The 20957-nt window shown below is 39.5% G+C and overlaps 1 protein-coding gene across 2 annotated transcripts in view; it reads right to left on the minus strand.

Moving 5' to 3' along the window:
• The window catches only part of NRG3 (neuregulin 3), a 716420-nt gene that overhangs the window by 39655 nt on the left and 655808 nt on the right, over nucleotides 1-20957 (minus strand). For both annotated transcript variants that reach the window (XM_083146311.1, XM_083146310.1), the window contains exon 5: nucleotides 13499-13601. In XM_083146311.1, the coding sequence (XP_083002437.1) occupies nucleotides 13499-13601 (103 nt within the window). The remainder of the gene's footprint in view (nucleotides 1-13498; nucleotides 13602-20957) is intronic.

Below are 20957 nucleotides of genomic sequence, written 5' to 3' on the forward strand. Positions count from 1 at the left end.
CATTTTCTGGTCTGCTACTCCATACCTAGGTACAATACAGTATATACACTTGAAAGAGTAGAGAAAAGCAAGGTTTTCAGGGTGCTCTCAAATACCCTTGTATAATGTACAGTATGCACATTTAATAAAACTTACATTTTAGAAAATGGATTAAAATTATATACAGGGAATGAATTCAATATTTTCACTGTTTGTATACAATTTTAATCAGTTTAATAAAAGAGAAGTTTTACTAACTGTACCTGCTGCACAAAAGAAACCCACTGGCCTTACCTTCCTTATAACATGTCTATCATCTATAAACTTATTCGTTTTACATTTCAGAGAAGCTGAGTTACTTTCAGTGGTTATTATTTGGACTGTGTAATCTATTATTAATAATGCTGATTATAAATAATGTATTTTTCTGTTTAATATATGAAAATAAAGGACCTTGAGAAGTTAAGAGTACCCATAAGGGTCAAACAGGTAATATTTTGGTGCTTTGAATGTGCAATGTATAATAAATGCAGTTCCATACTTGTGTGAGAAGAATGGTCAGGTACAGTTTAAAACTTATATAAAACAGAGTAGGACATGGTTGTCACATACAGTCAAAAGCACCTAGTTTAAGGGAGAGTATCAGTCTTAAATAAATACTTGCCTGTCTGTTTGTTTTTGTGGCCATTTTGGTTTTGTTGAGTTGCTTGATATCAATGAAGCACTTCTTCGTATTGTGCAATTTGCGCTTATGGTTGCTTATGGCATTCACAGCCTGAGTAAACTCCTCCCACATATGACATTTGCACATCATATTGGTGTGTGCATTATCCTTGTCAAGAAGGGCGTTAAAAAAGGGCACTATGGTATGGATAAGGGCAGATTTTTCTTCATATGAAAATTGCACATGCTGCCCACTGGGAGTGTGTCCTGCAGAAGAGCCTGCATCCCCCTCCATATCCTCCTCACCCTCCTACTAAGGTAGGCTAGTAGATGTGTGTGGTTTAGTTTGGTAAGGTAGTGTTTGAAATCACATTCTGGTTGGTCAGAAATTAGCACGTGTCAGCTTTTTTGGGTAGAATGAAGCACTTCCTCAAGTGTAAGAGTAAAGTTTTTTTTTATTTCCTTCTAGTGATATCCAGTGATATTTGTAATGGAAATAAATAGGAATCTACTGTTAATGATCTGTGTCTTCCAATGTAACAAGATCACTTTACTCCATGTGTATCACACATTTGACGTGTGAGTTGCTCTTCATGTATCTGTATTCTTTCAATAAAAATGTATTTGCAAAAAAAAGAAATTAGCACATGACCCATATTGCAACATATCACATTTTTCAGTTGAACAGACAATATATCAACCAGTGTGTAGGCACCTTTATGGTGAGAGGAAGTGGAATAAAGGACAGTGATGCTATTTGGCTCAGCAGCCTTATATATATATATATATATATATATATATATATATTCCACACATCTGTGATCAGTACATAAGTACCGGGGGTCCCGACAGTCATTTACCCAATGTTGGGATCCCGACTGCTAAAACACAGACAGACGGGTTTCTGATGGCTACCGGCTATTCTCCCTCGTGGGGGTCCACGACCCCCATGAGGGAAAGTAGAATAGGTGGCAAGAGTAGCGAGCCACCATGCCCACAGCATGGCGAGCGCAGTGAGCCCGCAAGGGGGTTTGTATCGCTCGCCATGCTGTCGGAGTCCGGCCTGTCGGGATCCCAACACCGGGCTAATGACTGTCGGAACCCTATACCACACCCTAAGTAACTATATACAGGCAGTTTTAAATTTGCCACTCAGTCCAGTAAGTCCACTGGTTCTTACTCTTATAGTGTGCCCGACCCAATCTCCAGCCCTCCTGTAAGACGTAATCCCCTTAACTCCCTTGCAGCAATAAATTCTGATAGCGAGGTCACATTGCTCCACTCAATTGAAGCCATTTACACTAAACTACATTATGAAAATCCCCATCTTTAGCACTGGGCATATTTTAATATCAAAATTCTTAACCCACAACATTTTTTTAAAAAAGTTTAAAACTGCAATTTTAGGTAAACAGGAGGGGAGGAAAATCATATTTAGATTATTTAAAATGTCTATTTTTTGCCCTGAAATTTGGCAAGTAGCAACTCTACGTGGACAAGGCAAATTTCACTTAGTATAGTCAATGACTTTTTATGTGTAGCCCCTCGAACATCATGATTCCCCTCAGAAAATTAATTTTGGTGAAATGCAGTTCATTCAATTCATCATTGATACAAGGGTGCAATCTTATAATCATTCCATTAGAAAAATATGAGGAACTCAGCACTTCAAAAGCAACTCATTATTTCAGCTTACCAGTAATAATTTAAACGGCCTATATAATTAATACTACATTTATGGATATGTATGTTTATTCCTGAGTTTGAGGCAATTGTATGAAGCAGTACTGCAAGATATTTGATTTAATATGTTATAAAAAATGAGCTCTGGATATCGTCAATGGAAAATGGTTTGTGCTATTTGGGAAAAATAATTCCAACAATAGTAGTGAAAGACATTTCTATTTGAGGTGAGAAACACGCTTTTCCAAGCAAAAATAGGTATAGATTATTATGGGGAAAAATATAATTACACTGCTCAGGGAAATATTTGCCTTTTTAGGAGCCATACATTTATATGCCAGTGTCTCATATGCGGCACCTGCTTCTATCACCTTCAAACCAGCTCATAGTTCTCAAGGAATCAGGGTACCACTACTAGACTTCAGTCGATAGCACAGGGGGCGTGCTCCTCGGGTGTGTTTTGATTGGACAAGTGTTCAACTGTTTATATAGCGTATTGACTTTGCTAGCGATAGTGTACTTTTTTGTTTCATATGCTGAGCATATACCCTGGAAATACCTTGGAGTTCTTCGTAATGCCCTGTTCTTCTCAATAATTCCTGGAATATTTTGTCAACAAAAAATACTGTCTTGACCTTGTTCACTTTTACTGGAATACAATATATATCTATTGTCCTGAATCAGTAATATAAAGTATGCTTTTAGTTATATCATTTTATGTGAAGGTTTTAAAACAAATGTGGAAGATTGGATGACTAACCACTTGGATTTTTGGTGAAGCCTCACACAAGTGGTAGATTTCTGGGCAATTTTAAGTTTAGTTTGATTTATGTAGTCTGATGTGGAGGATGGATGTCTGTTACCTGCATTTTACCAAGGACACAAAATGAATCTGTGTTAGCATTAAAATAAGAACTCAAGACTCTGCTTGAAGGCCACACATTACAATACTATATTTTCTTTTAAAACTGTTGTACGTTTTTAACAGTACTAAAATTCTCTATTGCTACTTATAGTAATCACAGTAAGCCCTTGGCTTTGGTGTATTGTACCACTCAAACTGGAGGCCATCTTGTACGTTAATGCCTCCTACATGCTTGTGTTGTCCAAAGGTCCCTTTGCATGTAAATCTGAGTGACCCTCAGGTTTCTTAGGATGGCCAAGAATTTTTCAACTTATGGAAATTCTTCCTATAGCAACACACTCTCCCTGCCTCAAAATAGCTACAGTCCATCACTCAGGTTGTGGGTTAGGGGGCATGCATCCGATGATGCAGGACCTATTTGGTGGGTATTCATCTATGAATGAATGTGAGCAAAGTTCCTTTTTTGGTACGTGTGTAGTTTCACAGCGGCACTGCCCGCGGATCGCATTGTATGCAAATCACGTCCGATTTGCATACGATTTGCATGCGATGCGATTTAGCACACCCCTACTATCCACATCAGCCTGAAGCGGGGCAAGCCCCGTGAGGGGACGCGGTACGTGCTTTCCCGACCTGTTCATACCCCCACTATCCACATTGGCGTGGAGTTGATTTTATAAAGTGTGGCGAATGCAGCGAGCCACTGAGCCCAAAGTATGGCAAGCGCAGCGATCCCTGCGAGGGGATGTGTAAAACGAGCCTGAAGTGTGGCGAGCGCAGCAAGCCCTGCGAGGGGATGCGGAGTACACATCAAATAATACACGTCAAGTAATCAGCTCGCCACACTTGGGCTCGTTTTCCACTGCACTTTCCACACTATATATAATCACATCCACGCCGACGTGGATAGTGGGGGTATGAACAGGTCGGGAAGGCACGTACCGCGTCCCCTCACGGGGCTCGCCCCGCTTCGGGCTGACTTGGATAGTAGGGGTGGGCTAAATCGCTCACCACGGGTCCGCTCACCACGCTTCGGGTTGACATGGATAGTGGGGGGGGGGTGCTAAATCGCATTGCATGCAAATCATATGCAAATCGCAGTGCCACCGTGAAACTACACAAGTACCTTTTTTTATCTGCCCAGTATTTATAAGAGGTATTCATTAAAAATGCAAAAATAACCTTGTTTTGTCTTTTAAATAATTGCTCCTTAAATATTGACTTTAAGTCCAAGGTTATTACATTTATCCATATACTGGTTGACTGGTTCTAGGGATTCATTTAGTGTATAGCAACAACTCTAATATTGGGGGTGGTACTTGTTTCCTAGCACGGCCACAATCGCGGGCATCGTGTGCCTTAACTTTAAGACACACGATGCCCGTGATTTCCTTTGAAAAAACAGTACTCGGGTACATCGCGTCGGTCGTGTGCCTTAAGAAGGCACACGACGTGACCGACGCGATGCCCACGATTTCCCCATAGGCTTCAATGTTAAAATATTTTAACATTGAAGCCTATGAGCACCCAACGCGATGCCCCCGATTTCTCCATAGGCTTTAATGTTAAAATATTTAACATTGAAGCCTATGCGATGGACCCGATTTGTCCATAGGCTTCAATGTTAAATTATTTTAACATTGAAACTGAGTCCATTTAACATAGGAAAAAATGGGAAAAGGCCGAATAAGGGCCATTTCTCATTGGGTTTGGCCCCGTCATGTGTGTAAAAAATAATGGCCCCCCATTGTGGCCGCCACCCCCACGATTGACGCGAACCCGAAGCGTGGCGTGGGTTTGGCCCCGTCATGTGTGTAAAAAATAATGGCCCCCCATTGTGGCCGCCACCCCCACGATTGACGCGAACCCGAAGCGTGGCGAGCGCAGCGAGCCCGCGCGGGGAGGCGGTGCGCGTCCTCCGACCTTTTCATTCCCCTACTATCCACGTCGGCGTGGAGTTGAGAATAGATTAGTGTGGCGAGCGCAGCGTGCCACCGAGCCCGAAGCGTGGTGAGCGCAGCGAGCTCCGCGAGGGGACGCGGATACCTGTGAAGCCCGCGAGGGGACGCAGGGATCTGTGAAGGTATCAGCGTCCGCTCGCCACGCTTCGGGCTCGGTGGCTCGCTGCGCTCGCCACACTAATCTATTCTCAACTCCACACCAACGTGGATAGTAGGGGAATGAAAAGGTCGGAGGACGCGCACCGCCGCCCCTCGCGGGCTCGCTGCACTCGCCACGCTTCGGGTTCACGTCAATTGTGGGGGTGGCGGCCACAATGGGGGGCCATTATTTTTTACACACATGACGGGGCCATACCCAATGAGAAATGGCCCTTATTCATCCTTTTCCCATTTTATCCTATGTTAAATGGACTCAGTTTCAATGTTAAAATAATTTAACATTGAAGCCTATGGACACGATGGACCCGATTTCTCCATAGGCTTCAATGTTAAAATAATTTAACATTGAAGCCATGGACACGATGGACCCGATTTCTCCATAGGCTTCAATGTTAAATTATTTTAACATTGAAGCCTATGGAGAAATCTGGTACATCGCGTGGGTCGCATCGTGTGTGTTTTGGTATGCACCCGACGCGACCGACACGATTTTTTCCGACACGACCACCACGATAGAAATCGTGGTGGCCGTGCTAGGAAACAAGTACCTTGGGGGTTATTCAGAGCTGTTGTGCAAATTTGCAAGCCTTTCAATTATTGATTAAATGTACATGCATATAGATCATAGAGCGCATGTGTAATATAAAAGCGACAAAAATCAGCAATTTATATCATTGTAATCCCTCATAATTTAGACATTAGCCACCAATTGGCGGTGGTAACAGAACATTTCCAGGGAGTGTCCAGGGCTTTCCAGGAAGTCAGCTCCAGCTTCGATCAGCCTGTGTCTGTCATAGAGTTGTGGAAGTGACAGAGATACAGTATGCATATTTCTGGAAGGGAGTTCATAATGATTGTTACCAGCACATGAAATAGGCATAATTAACATGTACTGTAACAAGTAATTCTTATTACAGAATATGCCTCAAACAAGTGCAGCGTATGTAATACACTACTTCAGACATAGAGTATGTATGCAGGCCAAATAATCATAGATACACAGACACATACACAGTAGGCTTGGCAAGAATATCTGGGGCTACTGGGCATGTGTAGCAACTCAATTCCACCCTTTACACTGCATGAAGTGACCAGGATGTGGGGAATGGGGGGATCCGGACAAGTGGAAACCCCCAAATAAATTTGCCTATGTCTTTTGGTAGTATGCTTTGAATGTATGCATACAATCCCTAAACCTGACATCAGCTGCCCGCCCACGGCATCAACATCAACGGGCGATTACCATGGGAATGCCCAGCGTTAAAATGCTGGAAGTTCCCATGGGCGAGTACCGAGGCCCGTCGCCCCACGCCCAACCACCCATCAAGCACCCGGCATATGCACATGCACAGAAATGTGGATGCACATACGCCAAACACCGGTCCCCATGCGAACGTGCGGCCACTGCGAACAGACCTGAATAAGTTCCTTATTGTACTGAAAATGCAGAAAAGAAAACCACAAACTGATTTCACTAGGAAACAAAAAAAACCCTTCCTAAAACAAATTATTAAAAAATATATATGAAACTATTACAAAATAAACTACAAATTCATACAGTATGTTCCAAAATATTAATATGTAAAATATCACATGGTTTTCTCTTAAGGCTTTAGTACCTGTTGCAAAGAAGTCTTGCAAGAGTACATCTCAATCACTTCACCATATATTGCAATGCACATGGGGGAGGGGGAAGGGTTCTGAGCACCCATAAACCTCTTGACAGAAGAGAGAATGCAACCATGATATAACACAGCCCAGTCAATTTGCAGCAATGTGCCATAATTCCTGGGTAAATAGAAAAAGGGCAGAGCCAAAAAAAATTTCATTAGAATCCTATCATTTTAGCTCCGCCCTCATCAGATGGCCCTGGAAATCTTGATATTTTGCAGTGAGGGCTTTGTAATATTTTGTTACAAATCCCTGCATTCGCCCCTGATACATTATGCTAATTCTTGCTTCTCAATCTTTTTCAGTCTCGACTTAACCTATAAAATGTTCTTGTTTGCTTTCATTTTTTTCCTGGTTCTACATTTTGAGACAATAGCAAAACAGACAAAACTAAACTGACCTTATGTTATAAAGGATAAAGTTATGCAAGTACCATACTTGCTTGGTTAGCTTTCAAGAATATGCCCAAGGGTGAACATATTAGATTATTTATCAAAAAAATTGAAGCATGAATTGTCCAGACAGACAAATTTCAAACCCTTTGATCTTCTAATATCTGTATTATTTAAATATTCAGCATATGCACAAATTGGATTTTCGAAGTAGAGAAGAAATCAGCAAACTGAGATCAAGACCTTGGAAAATCAATCCCTCAAGGGAAATAGTTAACTACTCCATAATTAATTCTCAATAAATCTGAAAATAACGCAAATAGTCAAGAGTATCACAGATATAAGGAAACAAAGCTAACTTTTAATATGACGTCAATGTTGCTTTTTACTTATTTATTTTGAATTGAGTTCCCAGAAACATTAAGGTAGCATTTTCCAAAAGGACGTTTTATTTTTATTTTTGAGTTTCGTGTGCACATCGCACACAAAACTAAATTTTCTTAAAAATGTAATAAAATAACTTCATGATTTAAAAGAAGTGAGACCTAAAATAAAAGATTAGACGTCATTTTACTTAAATGACCTTTTACTAATTAGTTTTCCTGAAACATTCTCTTCTAACTCTTTTATATGGGACCTTTAAGATTTAGAGATGAATACATAGTTAAACAGTAGAGTTAAAATATAACACACGATAAAAAGCTTTTTTGTAACTTGAATTGTAGTTTTCCATAAAAAAAATAAAACCATGTTATTTCTTATCGACATTAGCATATGCAGAATTCTGTTTGAATAATTTGACTTCTAGAACCACATTCACAATGTTTGCTGCATGCGGATTTCACCTGATAAACCTTTGCTAATCTGGCCTGCATTGCCAGAAAAGGGAGTGCTAGATCAAATGGGAAAAAAAAAATACTCATAAAGTATGTAAACTTTAAAGAAAAATAAAAGGCATGGGAAAAAATTGTATACCCTGAATGGCAATAACATAATAACTAGTTGTGACTGATTTCAAATGTGCAAAGGTTTGTGTGGAATTGTTACAGTTTAACTATCACAGTTTCCAGATTTCCCAGCAGGACTCATGTTCCAGGTCACCTAGCAGGTGCATAGGGAGAGTTCTCCCACTGTAACATTTTCCAGAGCACATATTTCCAAAAGAAAGCCACCAAATACAACCCCAATGTAATTTTTGCAAATCCACACACTAATGTTATGTACACATGATCAATTAGGCTTGCTATTCGATCCTGATGCGATTCGATCCTGATGCACGGCAACACACCTGAAATGCATGCGATGTGGATGATATAGTGCAGATCTGCACTATATAGTCATTACAGCCCTGTCTATCTGGGTTTCAATTTATGCTGCCACTGGAGCGTGCATCAGGATCACAAGGTAAAAAACCTGTGCGATCTGCATGCGATCTGTATGTGATCTGCATGCGATTTTGACTATGTAGTCAAAATCTCATGCTGACTGTACCCATGTGTACACACCATTAGAGCTTTCATTTGGTATAAGATGTGCCCTGCTCATAAAATGTGTCCTTCTATTAACATATAGATTACTATGTATATATACAGTAAGTATGTCAGATATTCTATCTAAATCTAGAAGTCATGTTTATATGGCTTGTCAAAACTGTTACTGATGTTTGATTAGGGAGTTGGGGGGGGGGTTAAATTAGACACAGTAAATTAAGTGGTCAATTGATCCCACGTGCTGGTTAATTCAATTATCCCCAATAGCCAGTACTATTTTTAGGATGCTATCCTGAAAACACAGGGATTCAGGATAAATTACCAGGTTCCTTTGTTATCACATGCTTCTGTATATTTTACAGCAAATAAACAGGCTTTATTTGAAAACAGGATAGTGAAAAGTTGTTTTTTTTTGCAGTCAAATTTACCTCAGTCAGTTGAATTCACCCCATTTTTGTTCCCATAAAAGATATTAACTTATTAACTACTAAGGTAGCAGCCCAAAAAAGTGACAAAACAGGCAGTGAGAACCTCTGTGTTGAGCCTGTTTTGTCACATTTTGGGCTGCTCACAGTCCAAAATTTGTTCAAGATGCACTAAGCTTGAAAAAGTAATATAATTTAGAGTGATAAACAGCCAGCCAATCAGCTCCTTCTGTAAATGTCCCAGACTGCGTAATTGGCTGGTTGTTTATCGCTCTCCATGTCATAACTTTTTTAAGCTTGATACATCTGGTCCTCAAACTCATTATTTTCTTATGGAGTACTCACAAAACATTGAATTTTAAACATCATTTGTGTTTTTTTTTTTACTCCTTACACTTCAAATAAAAGTGTTAAATTGAATTTGCATTAAAGGCAAATTTGAGAAAATCTGTAATTTCTTCCTTGTTTAACACATCAAGGAAAATATTGAGTTGCATGCTTTGGCATTAATCCACATGTACAAAACAGCAAAGAAAAAACAGAATTGTATGCATGGGTCTTCAGAATAAAAGCTGCACTTGAAAAAATGTATTTTATATACAGGTTTAGCAAAAGTTACCCAATTCAAAGGGCTCTGATGCGCATTCTATAGATCTGAATGGAACAAAAGATTAATCACAGATTATTCTAATGAAGACCGAGAGATTTGTTAAATAAAAAAAAAATCTCCAAAATTTGCCCAATACTGTAGTTGGTGAAGCGCTCACTAGGAAGCATTATGGTACCATGCATACACTACCGGCAACCACCTGTAGATCTAGTGGCCACTTATCCTCAGGACTGCTTTATTAACAACAAATCCCTTCCAGCAGCTGTTGGGGAGAGCCCGAGTGGCATTTGCTGTAGAAGAGCTCCAGGTGAGCAGCTAGCCAATCAGCTCCTACCTGCCATGTCACAGACTGTCAGACAGGAGCTGATTGGTTGTTTATCACTCTCCATTTTAGCACTTTTGAAGCTTAGTAGATCTGGCCCAAAGAGAGATCTACATAATGGTGCTGATGTCTCCCTCTCTGTGCGCAGCTGCTGCTACTGTACTAATATCCTGTGCTGCGGACAGCTCCTCCCACAACTCACTGTCACTGTACCGGGAAGAAATACCCTCCTCCTGCTCCCACAATCTGAGAGCAGTGCCAGGGATGAAAGGTCCGAGCTCCTGTGTATCATTCCTCATAAGATGATGCTTGGCTCTACTCTAGTGTATAAGCCTATTTCATTTTTTTTTTGTGCTATTGCACCACATTACGGCAAATTTATGACATTTTTTAAATAAAACATTTTATTTAACAAATCACTAGGGAATTATTAAAATAATATGTGGTTAACAATTTGTCGTATCCGGAGTTATAGAATGTGCTCCAGAGCCCTCTGAAGTGGGTAATTTATAACCCTATATTTTTAATATATGTATACTGTATATACTCACTACAGGAGTTGTACATGGTAATTAGTGCCAGACGGATGAGTGCGATTACATCTACAGTAGATCGGCAGTGTGCTGGGGTACAAGTCTTAATGTTTTATTGAAGCTTCATGTTGCAGATGTTTTAAGCTAATGACAAATATTGCACTATGAAGCGCCCCATGTTCTTATACTTCTAGATTGTTGGCATCTGGCAGGACCCAGGATGGATTAAAAGGGGAACTGTGGTCTTTAAACCGTGGCCAAGTGCTTGAGAGACTGTTGGTTGACTCGCATTTGGACTCTGTGTGTGTGTGTGTGTGTGTGTGTGTGTGTGTGTGTGTGTGTGTGTGTGTGTGTGTGTGTGTGTGTGTATGTATATATATATATATATATATATATATATATATATATATATATATATATATGGGTAGAACAAGAAAATGGGAAGAGAGCGCTTCCTGGTGTATTAAAAGAGATTTATTTTGGACACCAACAAGGTAAAATCCACGGTACAACAATTAACTGCTCGTACCTATAATAAAAACACTGTGGGCTGGCTACCACAAGGCTTAACAGTATAACCAAAAGCAAATCAGTTGCTTTGTAGATCACCTATATAATAGGATATCTGGATGTGTTCTCTCTAGTCTGGCTCAGCAAGAATGCAACACACCCAAATGTAACTGCGATCAGATCTGAATAAGGGCCTATGTGCAAAATCTTTGAAACTTGTTACTGTATTTGTGAATCAATGCTCTTGATTTTATTTTTCTAAACATTAGATGTATTTCTTTATTACAACATAATGCACTTTAAAGGATTTATCTGTTAATATATTGGCTTATCTTTGCATAATTATTTGTTCTAATGCAGTCAAATCATGCTCCTAGCATAGGGGATGCAAAACAGTTTTTCAGACCAATTGATGTTTAAAATAAACTGCCACAATTAAAGACAATAAACAGAAGTGTTTCAAATACTGTACCTAAATAACAGAGTGTAATGCATTGTTTACTGAACTTAATGTTCCATTCAGTAAAGAGTTGAACATTAGAAGACACAGAGGTGCACTATTCTATTAAGGGCAAACAAAAGGAACTGACCCTGATTTTTTGCCCCAAGATTTTATTCTTGGTCACTTCAATTACAGAGCATCCCCCCCCCCCCCAAAAAAAAAAAATCACTTACAGATAAAAACACACAGTGTCAGATGCACTAAGCTTCAAAAGTGATAAAATGGAGTGATAACCAACCAGTCAATCAGCTCTTACCTGCCATGTCACAGACTGTGTAATAAGCCCTGAAAAGTTATAAAATGGAGAGTAAGAAACCACCAACCAATCAGCTCCTACCTGCCATTTTTTCAAACACCTCCTAATACATGGCAGGTACAAGCTGACTGGTTGGTTATCACTCTCCATTTTATCACTTCTAAAGCTTAGTGCATCTGGCCCACAATATTCACAATTATGACCATGAAAATGGGTCAGTTATCAGGGATTTTTTTTCTCCCGCCAAAGTTAGTAACTTTGCACTAGGACAAGCTTGTACTCTTTTGTACTATGCTAAAGTATGTTAATAAACCACTCTAAGATGTCCTGATATAAATTTAACTAGATCAGAGCTTCTTCATACATTGCGTTATTTTCATCTAAAAAGCAAAACTTTAGGTGTCTTGCTGGAATAGAAGATAAGTCACAACTTTTTTTGACAAAAGTCACAACTTTTGCACACTAGCCAATTTTGAATATCTCAATTCCAACTTTTCACTTCTCCTACAGACAAATTGGTTAACTCAATTTATGCAGATGACTGCTTTTGTACATTTTCCAGAATTTGGGAGCGAATGGTCGATTGTTATTTGTTCCCAGAAATTTTCAGATTTTCATTCCAAGCAGCCAGATTGGAAAGATAATCTTCTGTACTTGTCCTAAGCATTGTTGCGACGTAAAATGATAATGTGTGATACACCTTAGCACTGAAGAGGTTAATATTAGCAGAGCCATAGTTTTAAATTACATTTAAAATAATACAACTTTTTTTATATAACATGGAAATATACAAATGTTTCTCACCATTAATATACTGATTCCCTTGGCAATCTAACAGTAAGTAGCTTTCATTAGTCAGATCTGAATTTAGTAATGCAAGCTTAATGCAGATTGGTCTCTTATTACTGCAAATATGAATTTAAGACAGTATATTAGTCTTAGTAAATGTGTATTATTTAATAAACAGTTTGGTACTTGTGTATTATCACAGCTCCCAATTACCATATATACGGCACCGTAGGCAAATCCACTCCACGTGGGGGATTGAAAAGGTCGGGAGGACACGTTCTGCCACCCCTCGCAGGACACGCTGCGCTCGCCACACTTTGGGGTGGCGTGGATAGTGGGGTGGTGCCTCAATCTCATTGCATCTCATATAAGTGTATAGTAAAGTAAATGGCATCGCACCCTATAAAATTGCATGCGATGGTGCGTTGCGGTGCGATCGCATCGCATCGCACCGCAACCGTCTGGGCAAAAAAAGAGCAGTGCATAAATTACATAGGAAAATTGCATCGCACCGCATGCAAAAACCACATGTGATGCAATTTTCTAACGCAGAATCGCCCGCTATTCACTCGTCCGCAACTTGCTTAGTGGGTGCCGTGATAATACACAAGTACCAACAGTTTTTCAGCATTCAGTACATATATATTTCTCTTAACTTTTGCAGCACAGATTAACAGCGCAATCTTACTTTGTCCTGCAGTAGAAGGCTGCACAAATCAAACCCACAGCTACAATGGCAAAGATGATGCAGGAGATTGACAGGATCTGCTGTTGGTACACTTCCTCACTCTCTGCAATGAAAAACACAACGCATTTTCAAAAAAAGGTGAATTGTTTTACAATAAGCACATCAAAGTGGTTTTACATCCTAGAATCCCATGAACATGAAGAAATGCAGTAATAGTCACTCATTTCCATATCTATGACTTACGAAGCTGCAGCCTTGGCTTTTTAAAAGCAGGCTTTGTTTGCCTTTTAGAATACATATGTGCTTGCATTCTACTTATTTTAATCATTTTGATATTTCATTGGAATGCTACGAGAATGAACAATGACTATGAGTCACTCTACAAACCACCAGGATAAAAGCACATTTACATTGTGCTCAAATAGAACACATTATGCAGAAATAAAGTACACAGTGAGTAGAGATAATATCAGTCACTGTCACATCACATGTTATAGTTTAATACATACAGTGAGTATATGACCATCAATTCATGTCGCTTTTGTTTTTTAAAAATTCATTTTTCGGCTATAATAGAACTGTCAATTCATCAACCCTTTACTACTAGCTAACTATATTGGTGTGTAAAATCGAAAAACATAAACGTATACATACAGTATAAAAACATATTCACTTAGCAAGCGAGAGATTATTATTATGTAATACATTCAGGTTTATCATTCCTATTTCATCATTCTGCCTGTGCTGCAGTAGTAGCAAACAGTACGGTAGTGCTAAATAAACAGTATACACATCAATAATTTGTTCACTGACACAGGGGGAACATCAGGTCGCTCATTGGCTGAGAGTGATGTGTCTCTTAGCCAATCAGGGGCACAGGGGAGTATTTATAACGGGAGCAATGTGCGCAATGCATGCAGGCCCAAGTCCCAGAGGCAGCCACACTGTACCCATTGTTTAATACTTACCCTCCAGAGTTTTGCAATGAAGGCAGCAGCATTGCCGAAAAAACAGCCTCCGCACCATTGTTCAAGCGAATTGCGTATACACTAAAGCGCACATACTCTATTATGCTAGGCAGCAGGTGGACTTTGCTCCTGGCAAAGAGGAAGGGGCCTGGCCGGAGGAGGCTGCAGAGGGGCCTCCTCCTCTCTTTTAAAGTGCCCCTGCAGGGCCATATGCCCAGGGTAATGGCCATTGATTGGCTGAGATGGAATATAAGTGTAGGAACTTGTGGAGACTGTCACTTTTGGGGAAATGCTATATGTATATACAGATGGAGCGGGAGACATCTTTGCAGGGGATGGCGGAAGAGTCGCCATCTGCCATCCCCCGCCAGCCACCATAAGGGGATGCGCGCGCGTCCCCTTACAACAGGGCTCCCTACCGATCTCCTCAAAAAATTCTTTAGTAAGACCAATCAGATGGAACCAGAATCAGCCAATATTAATGATAATGCTCTGGATAATCAAGATCTTGCTGCTATACAGATTTTACAAGATCTTGAGAATGAGGAATTCACCTCACAAGAGATGCCTCCAATACCCCATGATGCAACAAAACTCAAGAAAAAATCCCTCTTCTTCCCTGACATCCAAATATGCCCAGCAGTACAAGTATACCAAGATCTTGTATCAAGAGATTTTGACATCCTCTTTAAAACAAAGAAACATTATAGAGAAAATGTAAGCAAAAAGGAAAGATCTGCTTTGCAAGTAATCTCTAAATGGGAGGATGTCATAATAAAACAATCTGACAAGGGCGGAAATGTGGTCCTGTGGCCAAGAGAGATGTACGTTGAGGAACTCCAAAAACAACTGAGTGATACTAAATGCTATTGGAAACTGGTCTTCAATCCTAGTCATACCTTTACCACCCAATATAATACCATCATACAGACAGCATACAACAACAATATTATCTGTAAAAAAGATCATGACTTTCTAAAAGTGGACAAGCCTGTGACACCTACAATGTACCTTCTCCCGAAGGTCCACAAAAATGAAAAGAAGCCCCCAGGGAGACCGATATTATCAGGAATGGGCAGCCTGACGGAGAAGGCAAGCGTGTATGTCGACCAATATCTTCGGACACACGTAACGGCTCTACCATCTTACACACGTGACACAATGGATGTCTTAACTAAACTTGAAAATATGTCAGTGAATCCTGGAGTGTGGCTTGTGTCCTGTGATGTGGAAAGCCTCTACACAAGTATTAATCATCAAAGGGGCATACAGGCAACAAGATTTTTCCTAAACATGGGAGTACATACCGACTTTAATGAATTTCTATTGGAATTATTAGAATTCATTTTGACCAGGAATTTTTTCGTGTGTAATGAATCCCACTACCTCCAGGTACGAGGGACAGCTATGGGGACGGCTTGTGCCCCTAGCTATGCCAACCTCTACCTGGGGTGGTGGGAGAAAGAGGTAATGTTAACAGAAGGGATGGAAAGGTATACCAACAATATCCTCACATACTTCAGATATATTGACGATATCCTGTTCCTATGGGAAGGAGAGCAACAGACTCTAAAAGAATTTCTCCAGATCCTCAACTGTAATGATATGGATCTCAAACTTACCTCAGAAATGAGTCAGCGAGAAATCAATTTTTTAGATCTAACCATCAGAATTGATGATGAAGGGACCATATCAACTGATATGTACCGCAAAAAGACCGCGACAAACAGCTTACTTCACTCTGATAGCTCACATCTGCCCTCTACAATCAGAGGCATACCCAAGGGCGAACTCATGAGAGCCAAGAGGAACTGCTCAAGCCCTGAAACCTTCCAAATCAGGGAGAAAGAAATGCAGGATCGTTTCAGAAAGCGAGGATACAGCAATAGATTAATAGGACGGGCAACCAGAGAAATGGAAGCACTTCCTATAGAAACCCTCCTTAAACCAAAAGAGGCTAAGAAAAGTGAAGAAACCATCCGATTTGTTGGGACATTCAATGCTCATTGGAGGGAAATTAATACCATTCTCCAAAAACATTGGAATGTTTTGAGGATGGATCAAGATCTTCTCAGCATTCTACCGAAGAGACTATCAGCCAGTTGGAGGAGATCAAGGACGATCAAAGACAATCTGGTCTGTAGCCACCTTTCCAAACCCAGTGATCTAAGAACTCCTAGAAAAGGCTCCAAAAGCTGTGGACACTGCAAAGCGTGCAAGTATATGGTCCCACAGGAGTCTGTGACAGACAAGTACAACAAGAAATGGGAAATCCAGAGTCTCATCACGTGTACCACGATTGGCACAGTATACCACCTTGAATGTCCATGCGGTAAGGTCTACGTGGGAAAGACATCAAGACCTCTCAAAGTCCGAATTCTGGAGCACGTAGGAACCATACGTAATGCACAAAAGGACTCCCAAAAATTTAAGACCTTAACCACAGTGGCAAAACATTTCCTAAAATACCATAATGGAGATCCTAATGGCCTAAAAGCATTTGGTATCAAGCATATCAAATTAGGAATAAGAGGAGGAGATCTGGACAAAAGACTCCTCCAATTCGAGACAAAAATGATTTTCCTTCTGGACAGCCTCCTCCCCAAGGGCCTAAATGAGGCCAATAGCTACACCCCCTTCCTATGAATATAAACTAAGGGGAACCAATTTCCTTAAATTCCATCTTCCAAACCAAGAAATTGAATTTCAGCTTAAACATCCCAGGGATAGAACTTATCCCAATATATATTTTTTTATTATTCTTTCAAAAGTTTTTAATTACCCATGAATTTGACCTATCCATTGACCAGTCTGACGCCAGTCAAGAAATAACTGATTACCCAGGAGGAGGAATTTTTTTTGGGGGGGAAAAACAATTTTCCCCATCCACTCCGATAATCAATTAAGATCATACCTACTGTCTATGAACTAATCCTATTACTATTGCATATTTACCCGGAATCAACTGATATCCCTACCCTATGGGAGGGGCAGATCCCCATTACACAGGGTAATATTGCCATACACCTGGGATACATTCCCATGAAAAAAATGTAGTAGAGAAAAAATATACAAGCCACCTCAGGGCACTTAAATAGGGGTAACCCATGTATTATAAAGACCAGCAATTCACAATAAGATACACTCCTAAATATGGTTAACCCATGTACTTCCAAAACTTTTCACAATAAGATACATTCCCCAATTATTTGAATTTTAATCCAATATTCCCCTTTTTCACTCACCCTTATCCCCCCTTTCTTTATATTGTAGTTTATTATTATTATTATTAATTTTTTTTTGTGTGTGTTGCACTCTGAGGACAATGATCCTCCCTCATTCAATATCACCCCCTATGCTATACCCCAAGCTCACTCACTCCAACATCAATATTAATACACAATACTCCCTCGGGAGATCATTAATTAATTTTCACATAAGATTTGATATTCAATACACTCATCATGTAAGGGATAACAGTCACTTCATATCCCTGAGGATGAATCCCAATATACACTCACTCAATCTATCATTATATCCCTGAGTCCCTATGTGACTCATTAATAATTCATGTAATAATGCATAACCTCCTTATAATGATCCACAATTCACCAAGGACACCTAAATCACTAGGAGTGTACTATAAATAATATAAGATTTTCAATTGTATGTGTAATATTCGATATAGAAAATCCAACCAATCAGAGAACCACCATACTTACCTTAATACTGGAGATAGGGAAAGAATTTAGATCAGTAAACAATAAATCATAAAGACTGGGACACAAATGTATGTTTTATATTTTTTATTAATTCTTTATTCCTTATTTTATTATTTATTCCTTCAGATGCGTGATTTCACCTATGTAAGTGTTATATAACAATAACAGATTCCATGCATAAGGATCTGTATACTCCTCATGTATAAATAATAACATCTGGTTATAACCTGCAGTCTTCAATACATGAAAAATGTTACTATACAGTATACTTTACCCACTTCCTATAAACAATAAAATATGACAATTGGAAACCGGACAATATAATAATAGAGAGACTATATAGGTGTAATGTCACATAGTTATACTCAATGCTCAATACAGGGCTGGGGCTTGTGACTTCAAGAGATACTTCTCATGTATAAATAAAAACATCTGGATATAACCTGCAGTTTTTAATACATGAAAAACGTTACTATACAGTATACTTTACCCACTTCCTATTAACAATAAAATATGACAATTAGAAACCGGACAATATAGTAATAGAGAGACTATATAGATGTAAGGTCACATAGTTATACTTAATGCTCAATACAGGGCTGGGGCTTGTGACTTCAAGAGACCACGTACTTCCTGGTTTTTCACACAGGAACCTGTGATAGGTGGACGCCTCCCATGTGACATAACAAGGTGACCGGTCATGTGATCGGATCACATGATGCAAGGCAGCAATAAGGCGCAGAATGATGACATAGTGCTGCACATCACAAAAGTGCCGATCACGTGACCTGCTGCAAAGCCCTCTGGGATGACGGCGCCGATCATGTGACACACCAGCAACCAATGAAGGCTGGTTTCAATGGTCACATGACGTGCTGCCGAGCACCAGGGGGAGAAGGGGTGGATTATGATTGACATTTGATCCCGAGCAATCACAGAGGATTGATAAGATAGACCCTCCCCCCACACACACTACCTAGGATCTGGATAGGATAGTGGGAATGTCAATCATGAGGTACAATTCGATGACATCATTTTAATATCATGTGACAACAAACGAAACTGCTGATTGGCAGGCAGATATCAATAAATATCCTCCGGATTGGGCACCCTGGTTGGCCTTGAAAAAGCTGCTTTTGGTGCAGTAAAACATGTGTTGGTCGATACCTTAAATTGAATGTCTGTTAGCACAATAGAAATGTTATCTCAATGTATTTAGATTGTTAGCTCCTTAATTATACTGTATTGAATAGGAAAGTTGTGAGTGAAGTTCTGCTTTCCAGACAGCAGAGGGCAATAAATATCGGCCTAAATTCATTCCCATGTGGAACAAATAGATAGTGCCTATCTGAAGTAAGGCAAAATCTATACTGCTGTTTTCCCCTAAATTCACTGTCAAACACAGCTGTGAGGTGGCAACATTAGAGGCAATAAAGCCAGAAACGTGAGGACCACCCTATCTAGGACAGATAGAACACAGCTTTGTGGAAGGAATATTTAAAAGGGATATTCATATACCAATTTTTGGGCTCTTAAAAATAAAAGTGCCTAAGAAATCTCACTTTGGTCAGTAGAGGGCAGTAAAGTTACACCAAACACCCCATAACCTAGTATACATCATAAAGTGATTTTTCTGAAAAAAACATTTATGTGAAAAAGGAGCTAAGGGTATATTCCAATGACCGATAGTAGTCATTGACACCTTTCTGGAATTTTTTCTTATTTACATTGAGACAGTGCTTGATTAAATATTGACATTTTCAATTACAAAGGTTATTTTTAAGGATCACTTTTCCTTCTATTTTGTTCACTTAAAACACCATCTGTGTGTATATGTGTATGTGTTTGTATGTATGATTTTAACCCCTATAAATTCACTGCGGCCTCTTATCTTATCCTATAAAGGGATTTTTTAGAAAATAAAAATTAAAAGTTAAATTTTATGTGTATTGATTAAAGTGCGGTCCCTGAACAACAGTCCTTTCTCTTTTCTTTAAATACGTTAACTTGTTACTGTTTGGGATCTGCACCCCCACTAACCGATTTAATAAATGTGGGGAATGGATCTTCGGATCATATAAACAAGATTTTTTTCAGTGTGCAGGCATGCCCCCAGCTCCGACAAGGAGCAACCCATCCATACAAATCAGTAAGACCCAAGAGCCCGATGCTGGTTCTGCAGTTGCAAACATTAAGGTAGTATCCAGAACAGTAATTTAAGTAGTGTTCATTAGCAAAAGGGAACATCAGGCCACTAATTGGCCGAGAGTGATCTGCCTCTTATCCTTTCAGGGGTATTTGCCTGTGGTATTGGCCACTCATTGGCTGAGATAGAATGCAAGTGTAGGAACACACATGGAGTTCATCACTTTCTGGAAAGTGCTATATGTACAGTATACCAAAGCCTTAGCAGGGCATCAATCTTGTTGTGGCTTCACTGTAGAAAAAAGTCAGTGCATTAATCTACTGCCAAGCATCGGGGATGTACGTAACAGTCAGCTTTGCATTTGCAATTCAGAGGAGGAATTTGGTTTTGTGGGAAACTGAACTCCCCTAAACTTTAGGGTTTTGTGCTGGACAGAGTCTCATAGTCCCCCCTCACCTCTTTAAAATGTTACCAAATATACAGTATTTGTTAGGATAACAAAAATATTCAATGCCGTTAATTTGATACATGTGACTACTGTACTGCATACATGTAAATCTTTTCCAGGATATGGTAATATATTTGTAAGTAAAGTCTATGTTAATGTTACAAAAACAAAAGCA

Source organism: Crinia signifera, chromosome 6 (assembly GCF_055691185.1).
Source record: "Crinia signifera chromosome 6, ASM5569118v1, whole genome shotgun sequence".
Lineage (NCBI taxonomy): Eukaryota > Metazoa > Chordata > Amphibia > Anura > Myobatrachidae > Crinia > Crinia signifera.